General features: G+C 37.3%; 2 protein-coding genes and 1 pseudogene across 2 annotated transcripts; all 3 read left to right on the forward strand.

Annotated features, from left to right (window-relative positions):
• Positions 1–392: 392 nt before the first annotated feature.
• LOC132165204 (LRR receptor-like serine/threonine-protein kinase HSL2) lies at positions 393–3915 on the forward strand. Its single transcript, XM_059575692.1, has 2 exons — positions 393–3009; positions 3123–3915. The coding sequence occupies exons 1-2, from the start codon at positions 393–395 to the stop codon at positions 3545–3547; spliced, it is 3042 nt and encodes a 1013-aa protein (XP_059431675.1). The 3' UTR covers positions 3548–3915.
• A 4690-nt stretch (positions 3916–8605) lies between these two features.
• On the forward strand, positions 8606–11899 carry LOC132165205 (receptor-like protein kinase HSL1). Its single transcript, XM_059575693.1, has 2 exons — positions 8606–11237; positions 11332–11899. The coding sequence occupies exons 1-2, from the start codon at positions 8606–8608 to the stop codon at positions 11676–11678; spliced, it is 2979 nt and encodes a 992-aa protein (XP_059431676.1). The 3' UTR covers positions 11679–11899.
• Positions 11900–18373: 6474 nt separating this feature from the next.
• On the forward strand, positions 18374–21789 carry LOC132166389 (receptor-like protein kinase HSL1; annotated as a pseudogene).
• Positions 21790–23822: the final 2033 nt, after the last annotated feature.

The following is a 23822-nucleotide window of genomic DNA, read 5'->3' on the forward strand; positions in this document are numbered from 1 at the left end:
GAGATGTAAACGCAGTGTTCTTTTTCTAACTTTTTATACTAAATTCCAAAAACACAGGAGCTGCGCTTCCAAGATTGGAGTGAAAACCGGATAGGTTTAATTAGGTTCTTTAATTCCGTACGAGAAAATATTTATTTATTTATTCATTTTTTGAGCTCAGCAAAGACTTAGAACTTTACAACTTTATAGTCAACTTCTGTGCTTGCCAGGAAAGAACAGCGAGAGTGACCCTCGTTTAATTTTATTTGCGAGAGTGACCCTCATTTAATTTTATTTATTGTCCAAGTTCCACGATTGATCCTTGGCCATTTGTTTCAACGTCCAATGCCTTCAAATAACGGTTTAACGCACTTCTTAGTGCGTCAGCGAGACCGAACTCAACCCTTCAAATGATGAAACCCAAAATATGCATCCAACTCTCTTTCTACACAAGCCTCTTCCTTCTCCTTTTCAGCCATGCAGCCTCTCAGCTCAATGATCATGAGCAAGCAATCCTACTGAACCTGAAGCAACACTGGAAAAACCCCCAGCCCCTCAACCATTGGACACCTTCAAACACTTCCCACTGTTCGTGGCCAGAGATCACCTGCAGTACCGGTGGCTCAGTCACCGAACTATACCTCATTAACAAGGACATCAGTGGAACAGTCCCACCCTTCATCTGTGACCTCAACAACCTCATAGCCCTTGACCTTTCATACAACTATATGACCTCTAATGAGTTCCCACGAGCTCTCTACAGCTGCTCCAACCTCCAATACCTCAACCTCTCGCAGAACTACTTCGCTGGCACGCTCCCTGATGACATTCACCGCATGGCTCAACTTCGCGAGCTCAACCTTGGAGCCAATAGCTTCTCCGGAAACATCCCAGCATCTATTGGGCAGTTAACAGAGCTAAGGATACTTCAACTTTTCGCGTGTCCGTTTAACGGTTCTTTCCCGCCAGAAATTGGCAACTTGTCCAATCTTGAACGACTAGAATTGGCCTACATTTCGGGGATCACAACAACATTGCCTTTGGAGTTCACAAAGTTGAAGAAACTCAAGTATCTTTGGGTGGCAGGCTCGAATTTGGTAGTAGAAATCCCAGACAAGATTGAAGAAATGGCGGCACTGGAGCATTTGGATTTGTCAAGGAACAATCTGAGTGGGAATATCCCGAGCGGTTTGTTTATGCCGAAAAATTTGAGTATAGTGTACCTTTACAAAAACAAATTGGGCGGGGAGATTCCTTGGGCGATTGAGGCTTTAAACATAGCAGTTCTTGATCTCTCCGAGAATAACTTGACCGGGTCAATACCCGATGATTTCGGAAGACTCACCAAATTGTCGGGTTTGGCTTTGTTTTGCAATCAATTATCTGGAAAAATTCCAGATAGCATAGGTCGTCTCCCGGGGCTGATAAATCTTAAACTGTTTAGCAACAATTTTTCAGGTACTTTGTCTCCGGACTTTGGGCGGTATTCTATGCTTGAAGAGTTTCAGGTTGCATCCAATAAGCTTACTGGCCAGCTGCCAGAATACTTGGGTGACAATAGAAGGTTGACAGGAGTGGTAGCTTTCGACAACAACCTCAGTGGTGAATTGCCCAAGTCCCTTGGAAGTTGCAATAATTTGAAAATTCTTAACGTTAAGAATAATAGGTTTTCAGGGAGTGTTCCTAGTGGCGTATGGACATTATTGAATTTGAGCAACTTGTTGTTAAGCAACAATTCTTTTACAGGTGAACTTCCTGAAAGATTGTCATTGAACCTTTCTCGATTAGAGATGAGTTGCAACATGTTTTCGGGTAAAATTCCGGCGGGAGTGTCTTCTTGGAAGAATTTGGTGCATCTCGATGTCGGCAATAACCTCTTAAATGGTACAATTCCTTTGGAACTAACTGCTCTTTCTCATTTATCAACTCTTTTACTTGATCAAAACCGATTCTCAGGCTCCCTTCCATCAAATATTATATCATGGAAATCGCTAAATATGCTAAATCTTAGCCGAAATGCAATCTCTGGACAAATTCCTGAGGGATTTTGTTATTTACCAAGACTTACTGATTTGGACCTCTCAGAAAACCAACTGTTTGGGGAAATTCCACCTAAACTTGGCCTCTTAAAGCTCTCTTCGCTCAATCTCTCTTCCAATCTTTTGACTGGGAGGATCCCAAGTGAATTCGAAAATGGTGCATATGCCAGCAGCTTCTTGAACAATCCTCGCCTCTGTGCTAATAAGCCATCACTAAACATTGCCGAATGCAATTCCAAAACCCAAAATTCAAGCAAAACTTCATCCAAATTACTTGCTTGGATTATAGGTGTACCAGCAGCTTTCCTAGGTTTGTTAGCTTCATTCCATGTGATCAGAATTTATAGGAAGAGAAAACAAGTATCGGATTTGGCGTGGAAGCTCACCTCATTCCAGAGGTTGAATTTCACAAAATTTGACATTTTGTCAGGACTGACAGAAAATAATGTGATTGGTTGCGGTGGATCAGGAAAAGTGTATTGTGTTAGCATTAATAATCCCTCACGTGATTGTGTTGCTGTGAAGAGGATTTGGAGTAACAAGAAGCTAGAACATAAGCTTGAAAAAGAGTTTCTTGCAGAGGTCAAAATACTGAGTTCAATTCGACATTCCAACATAGTGAAGTTGCTCTGTTGTATCTCTAGTGATAATTCAAAACTTCTTGTCTACGAGTATTTGGAAAACCGTAGCCTGGATCTATGGCTGAATAGGAAGAGTAGAGCAACAACTGTCTCAGGTTCAGTCCATAACGATGTCTTGGATTGGCCTAAGAGGTTGAAGATAGCAGTTGGGGCTGCCCAGGGACTCTCCTATATGCACCATGACTGCTCACCACCCATTGTTCATCGAGATCTTAAGTCAAGCAACATCTTATTAGACTCAGAGTTCAATGCAAAAATTGCTGATTTTGGTCTAGCCAAGATATTGATGAAGGAGGGAGAATCTGCTACGATGTCAGACGTGGTTGGCTCTTATGGCTACATAGCACCAGGTGATTGACATAAAGTTTTCCAAAGTTTCATTTTGATTATAATCTTGGTTTGTCTCCTTTTTTTCCATCATCAGAAATTTTAGTTTGTTGTTTGTTGTTAACTTGAACTGCAGAGTATGCTCACACAATACGAGTTAATGAGAAGATTGATGTTTATAGTTTTGGGGTCATCCTTTTGGAACTGACAACTGGAAGAAAAGCTAGTGAGGGTGATGAACACACATCGCTTGCCGAATGGGCATGGCGACACTTTCAAGAAGGCAACTCCATAGTTGATGCCCTGGATGAGGAGGTGAAGGAAAACACACAACATAAAAACGAAATGTGCTGTGTTTTCAAACTTGGAATCATTTGTACAGGTACACTGCCTTCTACCAGACCGTCCATGAAAGAGGTTTTGAAAATTTTGCTCCGATGCAACCAGCCATCTGGTTATGGAGAGAAGTACTCTGATTACAATGCTTCTCCTCTCCTCAAGAATTCAATGTGCGAGAGGGTATTAGAAAATAATGATGCAACTTTGGCATCCATGGTTTGATGAGTTCTTAAGAAATGTTAAATACCATCATTTTATCCAATATTTATGCAACAATGTCGATATGACACTTCCAATTAACCATTGTTAGATAAATAAATAAAAGATCAGATGCTTAGTTGTGAGTGCCACGTCAGCATTGTTAGATGAATATTGGATATAATTTTAGTATCTATCATTTCTCTTTGGAAGTTAGAGGATAGCATTGTTGTAATGGTAATGTTAGGTTAGCAAGTGAAGTGTCTCTAGTTTTTATGTTGGAATAATCTCTTGCGACGTTGTTGTATTAGAGCAGCATGCTCTTTCTTCTTGGCCCCTTTGTATTTTATCTTAGGCATATTATTAAAATAACTAATTATTCAAATATTTTACATCTGTCTTGAAGCTTTATTATTATTATTATTATTTTGTAAGAAAAACATGTAGATCTTGCAGATTAGCGTGTTTCATGGAGCATGATAGAAAGTATATATCATAAGGTGAAGTATGTGATGAAATCTTTAGGATTTGATTCCCACGTGTGAGACTCACACAAGTTTTATAAATTCAATGATAATTTTAAAAATTAGGAGAACAAAAAAAGAACCGAAGAAGGATATTTGTTGGTGTTAGAGAAAGAAACCTTCAGTCGAAGTGGCTCACCTGGGTCACGAGCAATCATGACCTCAGTACTAAATTCTTCTAATCTCCAGCCACCATTTCTAAAAGATGTGCCACTCTATAGATTTTCTAGAAATTGATGATGAGTTGTTGAGATCCGACATGGAGAAGATTGGTAGTTCCTTCAACAACAATTTTGAAGATCCTTTCTCCACCTCCAAGCCTTCATTTTAAGAAGACTTACATGGTTTGAGTCCCAAACTTATCTCGAAGGAGGACAATGCTATGCCTTGCAGCTTCCCTGATGAAGTAGAGATCCTTAATGGTTTCTCTTAGAACGCTTAATTAATATGCAACTATTAGGCTAAGATGCTATTACTATAGTTGAGTTGATCTGACCGTGCCCATCAGGTTTTTAAATTTTTAATTTTTTAATAAAGACTGATTCACGGGTTGATAAATACTATAACACCAGCTTAATAAAATGGAAAGTATAATATTTAGTATTACTTTTTCAACAAACGCCATTGGAGTACGTATAGTATAATGAAAGATGAATTACTCTTTATCGGTTTCTGTTTAGAAATTTTTTTTACTTTCTTTTGAAGTTACTTGACCACCTCAACGTTGCCCTTAGTGAGAGTATCTCAATAGTAGAAGGCCTTAAGGTAATTATTAATTGTAGACATTGGAGAAGACTTCGATAAAATGAATGGATTTTATTATTTCAAGTGAAACAGAGGATCTATTTCATTGCCTAAATTAGATTTCATAGGTTTAATAATGCAACTATACAATTCAAATGATAATCAATCTATTAGAACTACAATCGCTAATCAGTAGCTACACAATTCTATCTTCTGGTTTTGAATCCAGAGGTCTTCATCTTTAATTATCTGGCATTATCTCACTGTTATCCATGTCTTGAATATCTTCATCAATATTAGCAACCTTAATAGATTTTTTTTTTCCTCTTCGGCTTGTGGTGCAGATGGTAACCCACGTTTGTTCTTATCTGCAACAATTCCTTTAGGACCATAATTTGCAAACTGAGAAGACGAAAGTCCCTTGGTAAAAACGTCTGCCAGTGATCAGCCGCAAAAATGAATTTAAGCAAGATATCACGATTAGCTACTGTTTTCCCTAATAGAATGATAATAAACCCTCGCATGAAACACAAGATTTGAGGTTGAAGCTAACGTACTAACACACTATCGCACCAAATGATAGGAACAGAAGAAAGAGAGACATGAATTTCCTTAAAGAGCATGCACAACCAGTAAAGCTTGCAGCATCAATAACAGAGGATTTATATTCAATTTCAGAGCTGGATTTTACCAAGGGATAATAGTGTTACTAATTTTAGTCACCATAGGCAAATTTAGGAAGACTGTCCTGCTTCGCTACCTGTCCAATGTCCCAAAAACCCATTTTCAAACGCAGGCCCGTAGCAATTAAATCACACAACTTATTCCAAAAGCTTAAGATAATAAGAAATGAGAATTTTAATCATTTAATTTCACTTATTCCAAACCACAAGCTCTGCCATTTGTCCAGTGACAACGATGACCCCGACGACAGAGACAAAAGCTTCTATGGAAGCTTCAAGAAAAAGAGTTAAAAAAAAAAAGAAGAGAGCCAAGCCAAAAGAAACAATAAAAAAAGATGCGTTTGTGCACATTACCACGCCACATACCATGCACAAATGGATCCAAAATGGCAAATCCACACACGAACCTGCATTCGCTTAATCATTGTAGTTAAAAAGGAGAAAATGCATTATCAGATGGGAGTGCTTTTACCCTATAACCCTTTCACCTAATTATATCTTGGCTCTTTACTATAAAAAAAAAAAGTTATAAAAGGCAGACCATTTGGTGTGCCATGTCATTGGCACGTCTAGACACTCTCTACAACATACTAATTAGTCCGGTTCATTGTTGTTATAATGTCACTTGCTCGTGGTACCTGGCCCATTTGGTTGTTAATTTGTTTTTCCATGTGCAATCACATTCTACACACTATGAAATTAGACCCCATATAAATTGCCCCCCAAGCCAAACCCAACTCTCGCCAAAACCCCAGCAACATGGAGTGATCACCTCTTGGGCTATTTGTTTTAGCCATGGCATCCCTAGCTGCTCTAGTCGTCCTTTTCCCCTTTCGATCCCACAAGCTTATAAATCTTCCTCCAGGTCCCAAACCTTGGCTCATCATAGGCAATCTAAACCAGCTTATTGGTCCCCTCCCTCAGCAATCCCTTCATAAATTATAACAAAAATATGGATCAATCATGCAGCTTAAGTTTGGTTCCTTCCCAGTCGTGGTTGCCTCGTCACCCGACACGGCAAAGCACCTTACGGACCATATATATTTGCGCCATGGGTGGAAGATATATCTCTCCGAGCTATTTAGCTCAAAACGACTCCACTCCTACGAGTGTATATATATATATATATTGCTGTGGATTAATGTATGTGTGAGATAGAACAAATAATTTGTGTTTAAACTATTCCAATTGAATCGGTTGGGGATGCTTCTCATTTATTGAGTTGTACAAAAGATTTGCAGTAAAGATGATTACAATTTAAATTTGAATAAATTAATGACATCTATGAAACCTATCTACGTACACTTTCAAATACATGTTGCGGCTCATCCTGTGGCTGTGAAGATAAGTTGTTAGCTTTTGACGTCAAATGTTGTTGTGAGTCATTATCATTTGCCTTTGCTGTCCACCCCAACGATACTCAATATTGTCTGTTTTTGACTCTCCCTAATCAGACTTTCTAAGAGGTCACTCATCCTGGTACTATTCTCGTATAAACTTGCTTAACTGCGGAGTTCTAATAGGATCATGACCATCACAACTTTAAAATGCGTTGATGCCGTGAAGGAGGTAAGTATACATATAAGCATATCTCTATCTCTCTACCCAAGCAATGTGGGACGCCACATTGGGCTACTAACCGAGCTTTAAACCTCTTAATTGATCCATCAAGTTTTTGCTTGCTTAATCTTATAAACCCATCTGTTTCGTATGATGTTGAGAGTATAGGGCTTTTGTGTTTGTGGATATAGGGCTTTTGTGTGTGTGGATATAGTTCTGTTTTTTTTTTTTTTTTTGTGTGCCAGATAGCAGTGTACGTACATGGATGTAGAATTGGTTTATGGAAGTTCACAATTCCTAAAGGTGTAGGTGTCTAATGGATATCCAAGTTAAAAGAGGCTTATATATATGCAAAGTTTGATCCATGATCTTTGCAAATGGGCGGCCCAATAACAAGGTCACATATTTATCTTAGTCTTGGATTCACTTGCCTTTCTTTTAAGAGTTTGTTTCGGATTGCGTTTGATGAATAGAGCTTTTAGCTCAAAAAGAGCTTTAAGGCAAAAGTTTCATTTTTAAGCATTTGTCAAAAATGTTTTTTTTTTTTTTTTTGGCAATTTCTAGACTTTTTGGACAATTAAAAGCCCTTTTAATTTTTTTATCAAACGAGTACTGTTTTCTTCGAATGAACTTTTTAAGTATTAGAAATATTTTTAGGCCTCTCAAACGCAATTCCAAACAGGCCCTAAGTGCACTACACACCAACAACCACAAACCATGTAAGATGGATAAAGGAATATTGACTTCTCATCAGTATTACTAACCATCAAATAGGAGCCTCAGAAGACAATTTGCTCCCTAAATCCACTATCTCTCTCTCTAATTTGAGCGGTGTAAATCAGATTATTAGTTGTTAGCTAGTCAATGCTTGGATGATTGACTTCTGCTGTTCCTGCAAGAGTGGAAAAAAGGGAAAGCTATCTAGAAGCTGAATGGATGAAGAAGTTGTTCTCATTAATTCATTGACAATAACTTTTTCCTAACACACTCCAATTCCACATGGAAAAGTTGCAAGAGAGACGAGAAAAAACACAAGCTTACCTCAGTGGAGTGTGGCACTAAATCGTCACTAAGAGTCTAAGAGCAATTAATCTTTCATGGACTTTGCATAGGCGAGAATCCGACCTGATACACCGATTCGTGGAAATTGTTCGGAAAAAGAAGATTCCCATTGTGGAAATTGAATGGAAAATGTACGTGTGTGAAACCAGTTTTTTGTTTCTTTCCATGTTTCCTCAAAGGCGTCCTATTCTATCACAATGTGTCCTCTTTCCTTGAATATTCAATGCCATCGATCTTTCCCATTTTTCGCGTTATGTTAGGTAAATGGGCAACTCAACAACTCATCATCATCCTACGTATTCACAGCTGATCAGGAAGACTTACAGAACTTTATAGCTAGGTCAATGCTTTTCTTTGCCCAGAAAAAACTTGGAAATTAAGGTGATCACCTCTTACAATTTTCTACCTTTTCTAAGTTGACGTTTGACTGATTGCCGAATGGTTTCACCTCTCTTCGTATAAGTGAGATCAGAGTTCAAACAAGAGGTAACAAACTGATCAGACTCCAAATGACGAAAACAAGCCTACAATTCTCTTTCTACACCATCCTCTTCCTTCTCCTCTTCAGCCAAGCAAACTCTCAACTGATCAATGAACAAGAGCAAGCAATTCTACTGAACCTAAAGAAACACTGGAAAAACCCCCAGCCCCTTAGCCAGTGGACCTCATCAAACTCTTCCCACTGTACCTGGCCAAACATCACCTGCAATACCGATGGCTCGGTCACTGGAATATCCCTCCAAAACATGAATATCACCGGAACAGTCCCACCCTTCATCTGTGACCTCAAAAACCTCACAACCCTTGACCTTTCATTCAACTACATGACCTCTAATGGGTTCCCGACAGCTCTCTACAACTGCTCCAAACTCCAATACCTCGACCTCTCGCAGAACTACTTCGCCGGCACCGTCCCCAACGACATTCACCAGATGGCTAGGCTTCGACAGCTCAACATTGGAGCCAACAGCTTTTCCGGAAACATCCCACCATCTATCGGGCGGTTAACAGAGTTGAGGATACTTCAGCTCTTCCTTATTCAGTTTAACGGTTCTTTCCCGCCAGAAATTGGCAACTTGTCCAATCTTGAAGTCCTAGAATTGGGCGCCATGACAAATATCACGACAACATTGCCTTCGGAGTTCACAAAGTTGAGGAAACTCAAGTATCTTTGGGTGGCAAGCTCGAATTTGGTAGGAAAAATCCCAGACTCGATTGGAGAAATGGCGGCACTGGAGCATTTGGATTTGTCAATGAACAATCTGAGCGGGAATATCCCGAGCGGTTTGTTTATGCTGAAGAATTTGAGTATAGTGTACCTTTACAAAAACAAATTGTCCGGGGAGATTCCTCGGGTGGTGGAGGCTTTAAATATAGATGTTCTTGATCTCTCCGAGAATAGCTTGACAGGGTCAATACCCGATGATTTCGGAAGACTCACCAAATTATCGGGTCTGAGTTTGTATTCCAATCAATTATCTGGAAAAATTCCAGATAGCATAGGTCGTCTTCCGGGGCTGATAAATTTTAAACTGTTTAATAACAAATTTTCTGGTACTTTGTCTCAGGACTTTGGGCGGTATTCTATGCTTGAACTTTTTCAGGTGGCGTCCAATTATGGGCTTATTGGCGAGTTGCCAAAACACTTGGGTGATAATGGAAGGCTGCTACGAGTGGCAGCTTTCGACAACAACCTCAATGGTGAACTGCCGAAGTCGCTTGGAAATTGCAATAATTTGACATTTCTTGATGTTCATAATAATAGGTTTTTTGGGAATGTTCCTAGTGGCCTTTGGACATTATTGCATCTGGGCATCTTGATCTTGAGTCACAATTCCTTTACAGGAGAGCTTCCTGAGCGATTGCCACGTAATCTTTCTCGATTAGAGATGAGTCACAACAGGTTTTCTGGTGAAATTTCAGCAGGAGTGTCTTCTGCGAAGAATTTGGTGTTTCTCGACGCCAGTAATAACCTCTTAAATGGTGTAATTCCTCAAGAATTAACAGCTCTTCCTCATTTAACAACTCTTTTGCTCGATCGGAATCGACTCTCAGGCTCCCTTCCTTCAAATATTCTGTCATGGAAATCGCTAAATGTGCTAAATCTTAGCCGAAATGCAATTTCCGGACAAATTCCAGAGAAATTTGGTTCTTTACCCGTTCTTACTGTTTTGGACGTCTCAGAAAACCAACTGTTTGGTGAAATTCCACCAGAACTTGGCCTCCTAACGCTCAATTCACTCAATCTCTCTTCCAATCATTTGACTGGGAGAATTCCAAGTGCATTCGAAAATGGTGCATATGCCAACAGCTTCTTGAACAATACTCGTCTCTGTGCTAATAGCCCATCACTAAACATTGCCAAATGCGACTCCAAACCCCAAAATTCAAGCAAAACTTTGTCCAAATTAGTTCCTTGGATTTTAGGTTTTGTGATACCAGCAGCTTTACTGGGTTTGGTAGCTTCATTCCTTGTGATCAGAATTTATAGAAAGAGAAAGCATGGATTGGATTTGACGTGGGAGCTCACATCATTCCAGATGCTAAATTTCAGAGAATCTGACATTTTGCCTGGACTGACAGATAATAATGTGATTGGTAGCGGTGGTTCGGGCAAGGTATATCGTGTTGCTATTAATTCTTCACTTAAAATTGTTGCTGTGAAGAAGATTTGGAATAACAAAAGGCAAGAAGAAAAGCTTGAAAAAGAATTTCTCGCAGAAGTCAAAACACTGGGTTCAATTCGACATTTCAACATAGTGAACTTGCTCTGTTGTATCTCTAGTACTCACAATTCAAAACTTCTTGTCTACGAGTATTTGGAAAATCGTAGCTTAGATCTATGGCTGCATGGAAAGAGTACTACTAGAGCATCAACTGGCTCAGGTTCAGTCCAGCATGTCGTCCTAGACTGGCCTAAGAGGTTGCAGATAGCAGTTGGGGCTGCCCGGGGCCTCTCCTATATGCACCATGACTGCTCACCACCCATTGTTCATCGAGATGTGAAGTCAAGCAACATCCTTTTAGATTATGAGTTTAATGCAAAAATTGCTGATTTTGGTCTAGCCAAGATGTTGATGAAGGAGGGAGAATCTGCTACAATGTCAGCTTTTGCTGGCTCTTTCGGCTACATAGCTCCAGGTACGTGTGAGACATTGATGTTTGTTTCCTTATTTTCCATCAGTATATATATAGGAATTTCAATTTTATTTGTTGTTGTTAACTTGAACTGTAGAGTATGCTCACACAACACGAGTGAGTGAGAAGAGTGACGTTTATAGCTTTGGAGTTATCCTTCTGGAGCTTGCAACTGGAAGAAAAGCTTGTGATGGTGATGAAAACACATCACTTGCTGAATGGGCATGGAGACGCTTTCAAGAAGGCGGCCCATTGGTTGATGCCTTGGATGAGGAGGTGAAGGAACTTCGTTACTTGGATGAAATGTGCTGTGTTTTCCAACTTGGAATCATCTGTACAGGTATACTACCTTCTACCAGGCCGTCCATGAAAGAGGTTTTGAAGATTTTGCTCCGATGGAACCAACCGCCGGTTTTTGGTGAGCAGAATACTGCAGGTGAGTAAAATGTGGATTCAAACCACGAGAGGATATTAGTAAATAATGATGCCAATTAAATTTAGTATCCCCTAGTTGATGCTTTTTCAAATGCCACGAGGAATTAAAATGTACGTTCAACATTCTTATGGGATGGATATCATGCATGTTGGATGCAGTAGGGTTTTTTTTCTTTTCTTTTCTTTTTTTTTAAAAAAAAAAGAAAAAGAAAAGAGAGTGGTAAGGTGTTGCAAATTAATGTGCCATTTTCGTTACTTTTACCTATGGTTGTGTTTATTAAACTCTAGTTTCTAGTTTGTAGTAGGTGAAAATGTGTTTGTTGTGAAGTAACGTGTGGTTCTAGAACTCTTTTTGTAAAAGGTTTCTCTTGTCTTTTATATAGTGTAGCTGTAGAAAAATCATAATGCAAGAAAGAAGAAAAGAAAACAGAGCCGGAAAAGAGCTAGAAGCTCTCTTTAGAAAAAAAACTTGCTCTTCCTCTCCCCTGTTTTTTTCCCTGTGTTTCTCTTGTCTTTTACTCATTTTCTGCAGAATTTTTATAGCAAGTTGTTCTTCTTATTCTATTGTGTTTCCCTTGTCTAATCTACTGCCCTTGGAGTGTGTCTTGCTGAAAAATCCAGCCAACATAAGGTTTTGATCGGTAGGAGTCTAGATTTTATTAGAAGAAAAATCCTAGCTAATCTCTCTCTTTCTCACACATACGTTATAATTGTTAAAACTAATCCTTGAACTTCAAGTACGTCTTCACTCAAAAATAGTTAAACATGGGACAAAGAAGATGGTTGAAACTAATCAAAAGTTATGATTGTGAGATTAATTACCATCCTTGCAAGGCTAATGTCGTGGCAGATATGATGAGCTAGAAATCAACTAGCTGCCTTGAGTGTTAAATTATCAGTTATCCCAAAAGTTTAAACTAGTAGGAATAAGTAAATTTAATCACTTAACCATTACTTTAACACTCCCCCTCACATGTGAACTCCCTTTTAATAGGTAAGGTTCAACATGTGGAATATTTAATTAAATAGGGGTGAATTGACGGAGTCAAGGTTCGATCTCAGGACCTTTAGTTTTGATGCCATGTTAAATTATCAATTACCCCAAAAGCTTAAACTGGTAGGAAGAGGTAAATTTAATTACTTAACCATTATTTTAACATTGAGAATCGCTTAACGACAATTAATTATGGATATTGAGAGGCTGGAGCAAGAGGTGAAAGGTGAGCCAACACTATTGGCCAGTTTGCGGTACTACAACGTGAATTATTAGAAAGGATTAAAGTTGCACAAATGGATGACTCTGGGTGTCAAAAGATCATACAACAGCCTGAGGAAATAAAATGAATAGAGTTTAATCTTACGGACGATGGGATGCTCACCTATTGCTCACCTATTTCAAGTGTGTGTGCCAAGAAGCAATGAGATGAGGAAATAAATTATGGACGAAGCTCACTGATCTCTGTATACGGTTTATTCAGAGAACATCAAGATGTACAAGGATTTAAAAAGATCATATTGTTCAATATGAAGAGAGACGTTGCAAAGTATGTTAATGACCAATGCTCCAACTGCCAGCAACTCAAAGGAAAACATTAGAAGCTAGCAGGAACGCTCATGCCACTACTTGTGCCTAAATGAAATTGGATGAAATTGCTATGAACTTTGTACCAGGATTACCAAAGGCACCAATAAGAAAGGATGCCATTTTGCCATGTGAAAAAGACCGCGCATAACATGCCAATGAAGGTTAAGAATATGATGGATAAATAGACAATATTGTGTATTCAAAATGCTGTAAAAATACAACGTAGTACCTTCACTAATTGTTTCGGATCATGATTTCAAGTAGAGGTTTACAAGCATTACAATTATTAATTGCTAACAACTGCTAACCGAATAATCGCGTAACCACAAATAACTGTAATCGGATAACCGCCTAGGGCAATAACAAGGTAACCGGCTTTTATATATATATATAGACCCAACTCGACTCGTGACCAAGTATCATTGTTTTGATATGCTGTCTTATAAATTAAGGTAGATAGGGACCTTTTAGTATAATTAAAGGTGTTGCTAAGAGATAATACAAAGTAATACAGCACTCAGCAGTGCTTCCAATAACGCACCAGCTACGACTAAGCTATGAAAGTGGATCTATGGGCCTCCAGTCCAAGAAAGCATCCTAGTGGGACTGTTTGTTGGAAGCACTGCTGACTGCTTTTATATATATGGATCTATGGGCCTCATTTTGTATATTATATATATATATATTAAAAACAATAAAGTCAGGCACCAGTACATAAAATTCCTGTCCCAAGTCTTCTGATATAGCCAATAGTGTGTCTACGGTCTACCTCTATGGAAATAGGATCTTTTTCTCTTTGATAATATCATTAATTATATTGTACAGATATTTTTGTTTCTTTCCAAAAAAAAAAAAAAAAAAAAAAAGACAAAAATATTCATGATATATAATTAACTGAATTTTCTCCGGTTCAAGTTGTTTCGGGTCTTCTTTTTACTAGTACTCTTAATTATGCAACATCTCATCTAAACTTAAACTGGTCAAGACTCCGACTAAGGCTCTCTTTTGTTTTCTTCTTGATAGTTATTTGGACTTGATAAGAATTGAAATTGAGTAGTGATATAGGAGGACTAGAGTTCTCCAAGAATCCTCCTAAATATGATGTAAATTTTAAAATCACCAATAAATTAAAATTTAATAATGACTATCTCAAATTCAATAATAATTTTAAAAATCACATCACATTTGAAATAACTCTAATCCTCCTTATATGATCATTACTCAAAGTGTTTCCCACCTTTTGTTTGCTTTTTTGAAGCATATGGTCCGGTGGACCGGTTCTATGCTCCCTTTATTTATTTATTTTTCTTTTGACTCCTTTCCTCTATTAATTATTCATCAGAAAGATTTCTAGTCACTTTTTTGATTCACCAAAGATCTGTCTTCTATTATAACTAATTTTCTAATTAACAACAATATTCCATGTGGAAAAGTTGTAAGATATATGAAAAAAGACAAGCTCGCAATCAATGATATAAAGCAGACTAAAGTTCTCTAAAATGTGATGTACGTAAATTTTAAAATTACTATAATAATAATCTTAAATTTAATAGTAATTTTAAAAGTCACGAGAATTATAATCCTCTTTATAGCATTACTTTCTCTTTCAATCCCATCAATCATGCGGAAATATAAAAGATTCTCGTTGTGGAAATTGCTCGGACAGAAACAAAAGGATTTCAATTGACCGAAAATGAATGAACAAAAGCAAGTCTTCCAGTGTCCATCATTTGGTCCTACGGCTCCCATCTTCCACAAAGATGTGGAAGTTTAAGGCAAATAATGCAATGTTTGGGTCCAGTTCATTAATAAAGTTTTAGAGCTGCGAACAAGAATCACGTTTCTGTGGTCCCTGCCGTAAGGGGAGGGGCGGGGGGGCAATTTCCCATCCTGACCCTTAACAAACATTTTATTTTATTGGAAAAATTTCTTTTATAACTCATAATTTTTCATTTCCATTACATCTTGTCAAAAATTTTTTTTTTTAATTTTTATTATTATAAAAAAATTACATTTTTTTTAGAACTCCTGCTATCAGGCTGTAAAAGTAAGGTTTTACTGTTTTTAATAAGAAGTTGACACATCATTTAAAAATACCAAATTCAATAGCCATGAAAACACCAAATTTGGATGTTACGAAAAAAAACAATAAACAAAAAAAGAACACAATAAACAAAAACATTCCAACGGCCCTAAAAAGCCCCACCACCTCCTCAACGGCTGGAGGTGAGATTGGAGACAACAGATGGTGGCAGCCGCCGCCTTCTCCTTTTTTCTTTTAAAGGGAAAAGAGAAATATGATTTTTTCTTTTTTAATCATAAGATCCCGTGTACTCATTCTTACTGTTTGTAGTGTATTTAGCTTATTTGTCATTTTTTTATTGGATGCAGTAAAATATTGGTTTTACCCCACATTGTCATTGAATGTATTTCTTTTTTTTTTTTTTTTTTAGAAAATGTTCTCTAAATTTGATTGGAGGAAATTTCTTTGAATCAGCTTAAAAGATTGACATGTGTATTCTCACACCGTTAACAGTTCCCTTCTTCTAACAAATGAAATCATTTCTCCAACTTGTAATAAGTCGATATTAGCACCATTCAAAGGTTAGTCAATATCAATCTTCCCAATTTTCTCAGTTGTTCTTAATTTTCACTCTTCTTCCACACAGTAAAACAAAAATAACCATCTGCCTATATATGGTTGTATTCCTCAAATTCCGAAACTTTTTTCTGCACAAAAGAATCCTAAAGCAAAGCCTAAACCCATTTACCCCATTGATGAGTAGATTGTCACTTTTAGTGAAACTTGGATAATTTCATTCTGACCCATCATTTTCGTTAGCATCGAAAATTGCTGAAAATAATGTCTCAATTTTCTGGGATTCTGACAATAAACCACCAAACTCAGCAGAAGTATAAGAATGCTGCAAGGGATATTTGTAACCCAAAGGTGGGGGTATGGTTTGGCGATAAGTTGAAGAGGGTGGGATTTTTGCTTCGGACTGTGCCGATCGAATAAGCCCCAGCGGCGGATGTTTCATTCTCTTTGTCATTGATCTCTTTTGGGAGATGATTCAGAAGAAGGGAACAGTTAAAGATGTGAGAATATGTTAAGTTTATTAAAAAAACATGTGCCTCTTACGTGTAAAAAGGGACACATGTCAATCTTTTAAACTGGTTGAAAGAAATTTCCTCCAACTCAATTTGGAGAAAATTTTTGTCTTCTTTTTTTTTTCTTTTTCTTTTTTCTTTTTTCTTTTTTCTTTTTTTAAAAAAGATAGACATAAGTATTTTTTCAAATTCCGTTCAATCCCGACCAACACTGGTCCTAAATCCTTGCAAATTTTTTTTTTTTCTTTCCTAAAAAAAGGATGGGAATTCTGGGAATTTTGGAAATTTGACACCCCCTCCGTTTGGATTTAACCGAAATCCCAAGGGATCGGATGGGTGAAATTGAAAAAGAATTGAAAGATGAATTATACTAAATTGACCATTTTTAAAGCTTAAGGGTATGATTGTAAAAGTGATGAGAGATCACTTTTAATATTTGTATATTTGGATTGTTCTTTTAAGTTAATTTGTTGTTGAATATATGACATGCTCTATATACATTTTAATTTTATAAAATATATACTTGTAGTTAATGTTTATGAATTAATATAATTAAAGACATTTAAAAAAGAATACCGAGAACAACTAAATAAACTAACGTAAAAAACAAATTAAGGAAATTCCACTTACTCTTCTTGATCTTTCTTCACTTTTGCGATCATTCTTCTAAATTTTAAAAACTCTCAATGTCAGATATCAAAGTTAAGTTTGCAATGTCAGGATGTTGAAATTCCCAAAATGTCTTTTTCTTACAAAAAAAAAAAATTCTAAATGATTTAGTTAAGGAAATTTTGTAATTTTAAAAATTTTAAAGGAGTATAAGAGACCTTTCACTCATTTACCGTATAATTTAACCCTAAACTCTAACAGTATGAATGACCTTGCAAATTTTTTAAACTTGAATACTTCAAATTGAGAGTTTTTAGACTATAAGAGAGTGATTGTAAAAGCAATAAAAGATGAGGATTAAGTAAAGTTTTTTCAATAAATTACAATTAAGTTACATTTATATGTTTTTAAAAAATAATTAAATAATATTTAATTATTCATTTATTTTGTCACTTATATTATCTAATATTTTTCACACTCATGAATTTTGTTTCCGCCTTCTCTTTTAATCTTACATGGAAGGTCTTTTAAACATCACATAAATATATAGGAACTCGGGGTACTTTAATTTGGCTGCTGCCTAATTTTCTTTCTCCGTTTAAGTAAAAGAAACCCTCACAATTTTTTTCACCAGAAGACTTGGACCGAAATATAAAGACATTTTTTTGGGGTAAAAAGTGTTAAATTACTAGTTATTCAAAAAGTTTAAACTGATAGAAAGAGATAAATTTAATCACTTAATCATTACTTTAATAAAAAGAATGACAAAAATGACACACAATATATATATATATATATATTGTCAGGATTACAACTCAATGAGTCAACGAATGTCCACACCTGAGACCAAAAATAAAATAAAAAAATGACGTCTAAAGTTGTCGTTGTGCCATCAATTTTTGTTATTTCATTATCAATTTTTAGGATAAGGGATATGTGGTGAAATCACTGTCTTCGCGTTTTATATATAAAAAATACCGGCCCCACACATTTTAATACCCTTATCGGCTATAAACGAAGTTGTTGTCAGGTAGAACTTCATCCTTAAATCCTGTATGGCCGGGCTCTCTACAAATGTGTTGACTGTGTGCCATCAGCATTAGAGAGAAAGAGATATAATATTATATAAATAATAAATATATTATTTATTTAAAATATATTATATAAGGGTAAGGCTAATTAAGGATGAATTCAAAACTCTTATTAAATATTCTTTAAAAAAAAAAAATCTTATTAAATTAATTATTATCTGATAAATCTAGTTTATAGCCTTTGAGAAGAGTAATTAAAAAAGGGAAAATGATTGTTTTTCAAACAGTGGGTTTTCGCGTCTTTATATATTGCATGCGGTTTCACCTGCTTCGGCTCATGCAGCAACCATCGTTGAGCAGAGTTCAAACTTCAAACCAGAAGTGACGAACTCAACCTCGACATGACGAAAACAACCTCATTAATACCACTTATCCACTTCTCTTTCTACACCATCTTCGTCCTCCACCTCTTCAGTCATGCAAACTCTAAACTCATCAATGCTGAAGAGCAAGCAATCCTACTCAACCTGAAGCAACACTGGCAAAACCCACAGCCTCTCCGCCACTGGACCCCATCAAACTCCGCCTCCCACTGTTCTTGGCCAGAGATCACCTGCTCCGATGGCTCAGTCACCGGAATATCCCTCCCAGGCATGAATATCAACGGAACAGTCCCACCCTTCATCTGTGACCTCAACAACCTCACTGCCATTGACTTTTCATTCAACTACATGACGTCTAACGGGTTCCCGAAAGCTTTCTACAACTGCTCCAAACTCGAAACCCTCGACCTCTCGCAGAACAACTTCGTCGGCAAAGTTCCTGATGATATTCACTGGATGGCTGGGCTTCGCCAGCTCAACATCGGAGGCAACAGCTTCTCTGGAAACATCCCAGTATCTATCGGGCAGTTAACAGAGCTAAGGATACTTCAGCTTTTCGCGTGTCAGTTTAACGGTTCTTTCCCACCAGAAATTGGCAACTTGTCCAATCTTGAACGTCTAGAATTGGCCTACATGACGGCAATCATGCCAGCAAGGTTGCCTTCGGAGCTCACAAAGTTGAAGAAACTCAAGTATCTTTGGGTGGCAGGCTCAAGTCTGGTAGGAGAAATCCCAAACACGATTGGAGAAATGGCGGCGCTGGAGTATTTGGATTTGTCAAGGAACGATTTGAGTGGGAATATCCCGAGCGATTTGTTTATGTTGAAGAATTTGAGTGTAGTGTTCCTTTACATAAACAGATTGTCTGGGGAGATTCCTCGCTTGGTGGAGGCTTTAAATATAGATGTTCTTGACCTCTCAGAGAATAACTTGACCGGGTCAATACCCAATGATTTCGAAAGACTCACCAAACTGTCGGGTTTGGCTTTGTTTTTCAATCAATTATCTGGAAAAATTCCAGATAGCATAGGTCGTCTTCCGGGACTGATAAATTTACAATTGTTTGAAAACAATTTATCAGGTACTCTACCTCCGGACCTTGGGAGATATTCTATGCTTGAATTGTTTCGGGTGTCGTCCAATAGCCTTACTGGCCAGCTGCCACAACACTTGTGTTATAATGGAAGGTTGACAGAAGTGGTAGCTTTCAACAATAGCCTCAGTGGTCAACTACCCAAGTCCCTTGGAAGTTGCAATCATTTGAAAATTGTTTATCTTAAAAATAATAGGTTTTCTGGGAATATTCCTAGTGGCTTATGGACAGTATTGAATTTGAACAAGTTGATGTTAAGTAACAATTCTTTTACAGGTGAGCTTCCTGAGAGATTGTCATGGAATCTTTCTCGATTAGAGATAAGTCACAACAAGTTTTCAGGTAAAATTCCGGTGGGAGTGTCTTCCTCGAGGAACTTGGAGTATCTCGACGCCAGCAATAACCTCTTAAACGGTTCAATTCCTCATGAACTAACAGCTCTTTCTTGTTTAACAACTCTTTTACTTGATCAAAACCGATTCTCAGGCTCCCTTCCATCACATATTCTATCTTGGAAAAAGTTGACTACTCTAAAGCTTAGGCAAAATGCAATCTCTGGACAAATTCCAGAGGAATTTGGTTCTTTATCAGTTCTTACTGTTTTGGACCTCTCAGAAAACCAACTTTCTGGCCAAATTCCACTGCAACTTAGCTTCCTAAAGCTCACTTCACTCAATCTCTCTTCCAATCATTTGACTGGGAGGATCCCAATTGAATTCGAAAATGATGCGTATGCTAGCAGCTTCTTGAACAATCCTCATCTCTGTGCTAATTGGCCATCACTAAACATTTCCAAATGCAATTTCAAACCTCAAAATTCAAGCAAAACTTCATCCACGTTACTTGCTTCGATTATAGGTCCGATGATAGCAATTCTACTAGGTTCGGCAGCTTCATTTTTTGTGGTTAGAAATTGTTTGAAGAAAAAGCATGGATTAATGGATTTAAAGTGGGAGCTCACCCCGTTCCAGAGGCTAAATTTCACAGAATCTGACATTTTGCCAGGAATCATAGAAAACAACGTGATTGGTTCTGGTGGATCAGGGAAGGTATACCGTGTTGTTGTCAATCCTCCACGTGAAATTGTTGCTGTGAAATGGATTCTGAATAACAAAAGGCTAGAACAGAAGCTTGAAAAACAATTTCTTGCAGAAGTTAAAATTCTAAGTTCAATTCAACATACCAATATTGTGAAGTTGCGCTGTTGTATCTTCAATGATCATTCAAAACTTCTTGTCTACGAGTATTTGGAGCATCGTAGCTTAGATCTATGGCTGCATGGGACGAGTAGCAGAGCATCGACTATCTTAGGTTCAGTCCAGCATGTCGTCCTAGATTGGCCTAAGAGGTTGAAGATAGCAGTTGGGGCTGCTCAGGGACTCTCTTATATGCACCATGACTGCTCACGACCCATTGTTCATCGAGATCTTAAGTCAAGCAACATTCTATTAGACTCAGAGTTTAATGCAAAGATTGCTGATTTTGGTCTAGCCAAGATGTTGATCAAGCATGGACAATCTGCTACGATGTCAACTGTGGTTGGCTCTTATGGCTACATAGCACCAGGTAATTGACATAAAGTTTTCCAAGTTTCATTTTGATTATAATTTTGGTTTGTCTCCTTTTTTCCATCAGCAGCAATTTTAGTTTTTTTTTTTGTTTTTGGTGGTTAATTTGAGCTGTAGAGTATGCTCACACGACACGAGTCAATGAGAAGATTGACGCTTTGGGGTTATCCTGCTGGAGCTTACAACTGGAAGAAAAGCGTGTGATAATGGTGATGAGCACACATCCCTTGTAGAATGGGCATGGCGACACTTTCAAGAAGGCAGGCATGTAGTTGATGCCTGCTTGGATGAGGAGGTGAAGGAACTTTGTTACTTGGATGAAATGTACGGTGTTTTCAAACTTGGAATCATTTGTACAGGTGCATCGCCTTTAACCAGGCCGTCCATGAAAGAGGTCTTGAAGATTTTGCTCCAATGCAACCAAACGCTCGTTTACGGAGAGAAGAATATTGCTCATGCAACTTTGACATCCACTGTTTGATGCTTTGACATCCTCTCGCATTCATCTTACAGCGGAGACTTTTATAGCCGAATTTGGCTTGGACTCTCTTTATCTATTGGCACAGTGCTTATTCAGTTTCAGCCTCTTCTCAGAGGTTACTAGTTCCTATTGAGGGTTCAAATAGGCTCGCTTGAATCTGTACCCATTTTACTTCCGTAACCGCCTTGTGTTATCTCTTAAGAGGGTTGAATTACTTGTTTAACCTATTTTCTATAATTTATTTATATTTCTTGTTGTTTTTCGTTTTTGGTATGTTGTTGGGAAACCCACTCCATTTCTATTTTCAGGATCGTCCCGTCCTTCTTTCTTTTGAATCAGGAGTGAAAAGGAATCTCCCCTGTAAATATTTTCCTTGTTTAATTCAAAAAAAAAAAAAAAAAAAAATCCACTAGGAAAACTTACGTACGTTCAACATGATTTCAGGGAAAATGGGGACTTCCATTTCAAAGGTGGAGTTAAATAAAGAAAGCTTATGAGATAGCATGTTGGATGAGGGCTTTTTCATTCTACTTATCCTAATCATATCAATAAAATAACTATTTCAAATAGTTTTTTTCATGTGTATCAAACATTTTTTTTTATTGGAAATACAATTCATCAGTTTTAGCAGCAAAGTTTAATCCATCGAAGTATACTTATTGAGTTCCCCTTGGGTTAGGACCATATGTAAAAAGGCTATTTTACAGGCTCCAATCTCCATTTGACACATCACCATTTCAAAAAAATTGCAAAAAACTAAAGCGAGAACAAAAACAGTAAATCAAAGTGAAAAACAAAAAGACCAAAAACCTCTTACCCCTGCCGCCAGACCCACATCGTGGGTCTCGCCGGACCCACAACGCTGTGGGTCTGGCGTGACCCGTCTCAAAACCCGCCTGTAACCATCGTAACCAGGATCACAACCCGATTCTAATGCCTCAAAACTCGTTTTTTGATTCAAAACTAAAACCTAGAGGTAGAAAGTGAATCCTTTAGGGATTTTATCACCCTAAAGGCAGAAAAAATTGACTCTGGCACCGGAGAAAGTAACTCACGGCCAGACCCACAGGTCTGGCCGTGACCCGCCCCACAGATCTGGAGTGACCCGCCTTTTTGAGCTCAAAATATAGTGTATGGGTGTATGATATTTTTGTGAATTTGTTTTGTGTTTGCTTAAATCTTAGTTTGTGAGTGGGGGCTGCCTTTTGCAGATGGTCCGAATTCAAGGTTTACTCATACTTATTTGTTATTTGCAATACTTTTGCTTGTTCTTGAAGATTTTCATATTAGATCTTGTTCTCGAGCAAGTCAACCCACGCATGGCGTTAAATGGGGGTTTCACTCAACAATCTCGTGATTAAGCTGAGATATATGTTGAACGAACTCAGTAATCAAGTGGAGGCAAGATGCTTAACAAACCTAATACTAAAATGCCCGTCTATTCCATCTAAAATAGGCTAATAAATTTGCATAGAAAATTTGAGTGAATTCTTTTCCGTTTGAATAATAATGGTTTGAAGTATTTATTTTTATGACAGAAATTTCATGCAAATCAATTTGAAGGAAATTTTTTTCAACCAACTTTAATAAGTGTCAAATGTCATCTCTTCTCTTGCATATATATATATATATATATATATATATTTTAATATTCTTAATAGTTATTTATTATCATTTTACTAATTTGAAAATTTAAACATTAATTTTTTAAAAATTCAGAGACTTTCCTATTTATATTTAAATTTCTGACTGGATCTGCTTTAGAATCTTTTCTATTTGATGCCATCCTCTTTTTCTTTTTCTATTTGAGGCTTCATCGTTATCCTAGTCCGGATTTCTTTGGGTTGGTTGAGATTATCTGAAACGTAATTAAATAGTAAAAGGGTTGAGTGGGTTAATTATCGGAGTCTATAAACGTATAGATCGGCTCTAACTTAAGTCAAGTCAAGTCAAGTCCTCCACGAGTCTTCACCACGGAACATATAAAAACATACAACGACCCAAACAATCACAATCACAACAATTTAAAATTTTTGCAACCACGACAATTTTCAGAACAATCCAACCAAGCATAAATAAATAAAAATTAATAGAGATTTAGTGACCAAGTAAAAAACTTTTGAAAATAACTTTAAAATAAAATAACATTCTAGGGGTACCCAATCGTGAAAATCGTGGCTTAAAAGACTTTTATAGGTGGGGATAAAATTTAAATTTTTAAGTCAAGTCCATTAACAATAAATTAAACAATATGTGCCTTGTCTCATCCAACAAAACAAAATTAGGCTCTGT

The sequence above is a fragment of the Corylus avellana genome, chromosome ca11 (genome assembly GCF_901000735.1).
Source record: "Corylus avellana chromosome ca11, CavTom2PMs-1.0".
Taxonomy (NCBI): domain Eukaryota; kingdom Viridiplantae; phylum Streptophyta; class Magnoliopsida; order Fagales; family Betulaceae; genus Corylus; species Corylus avellana.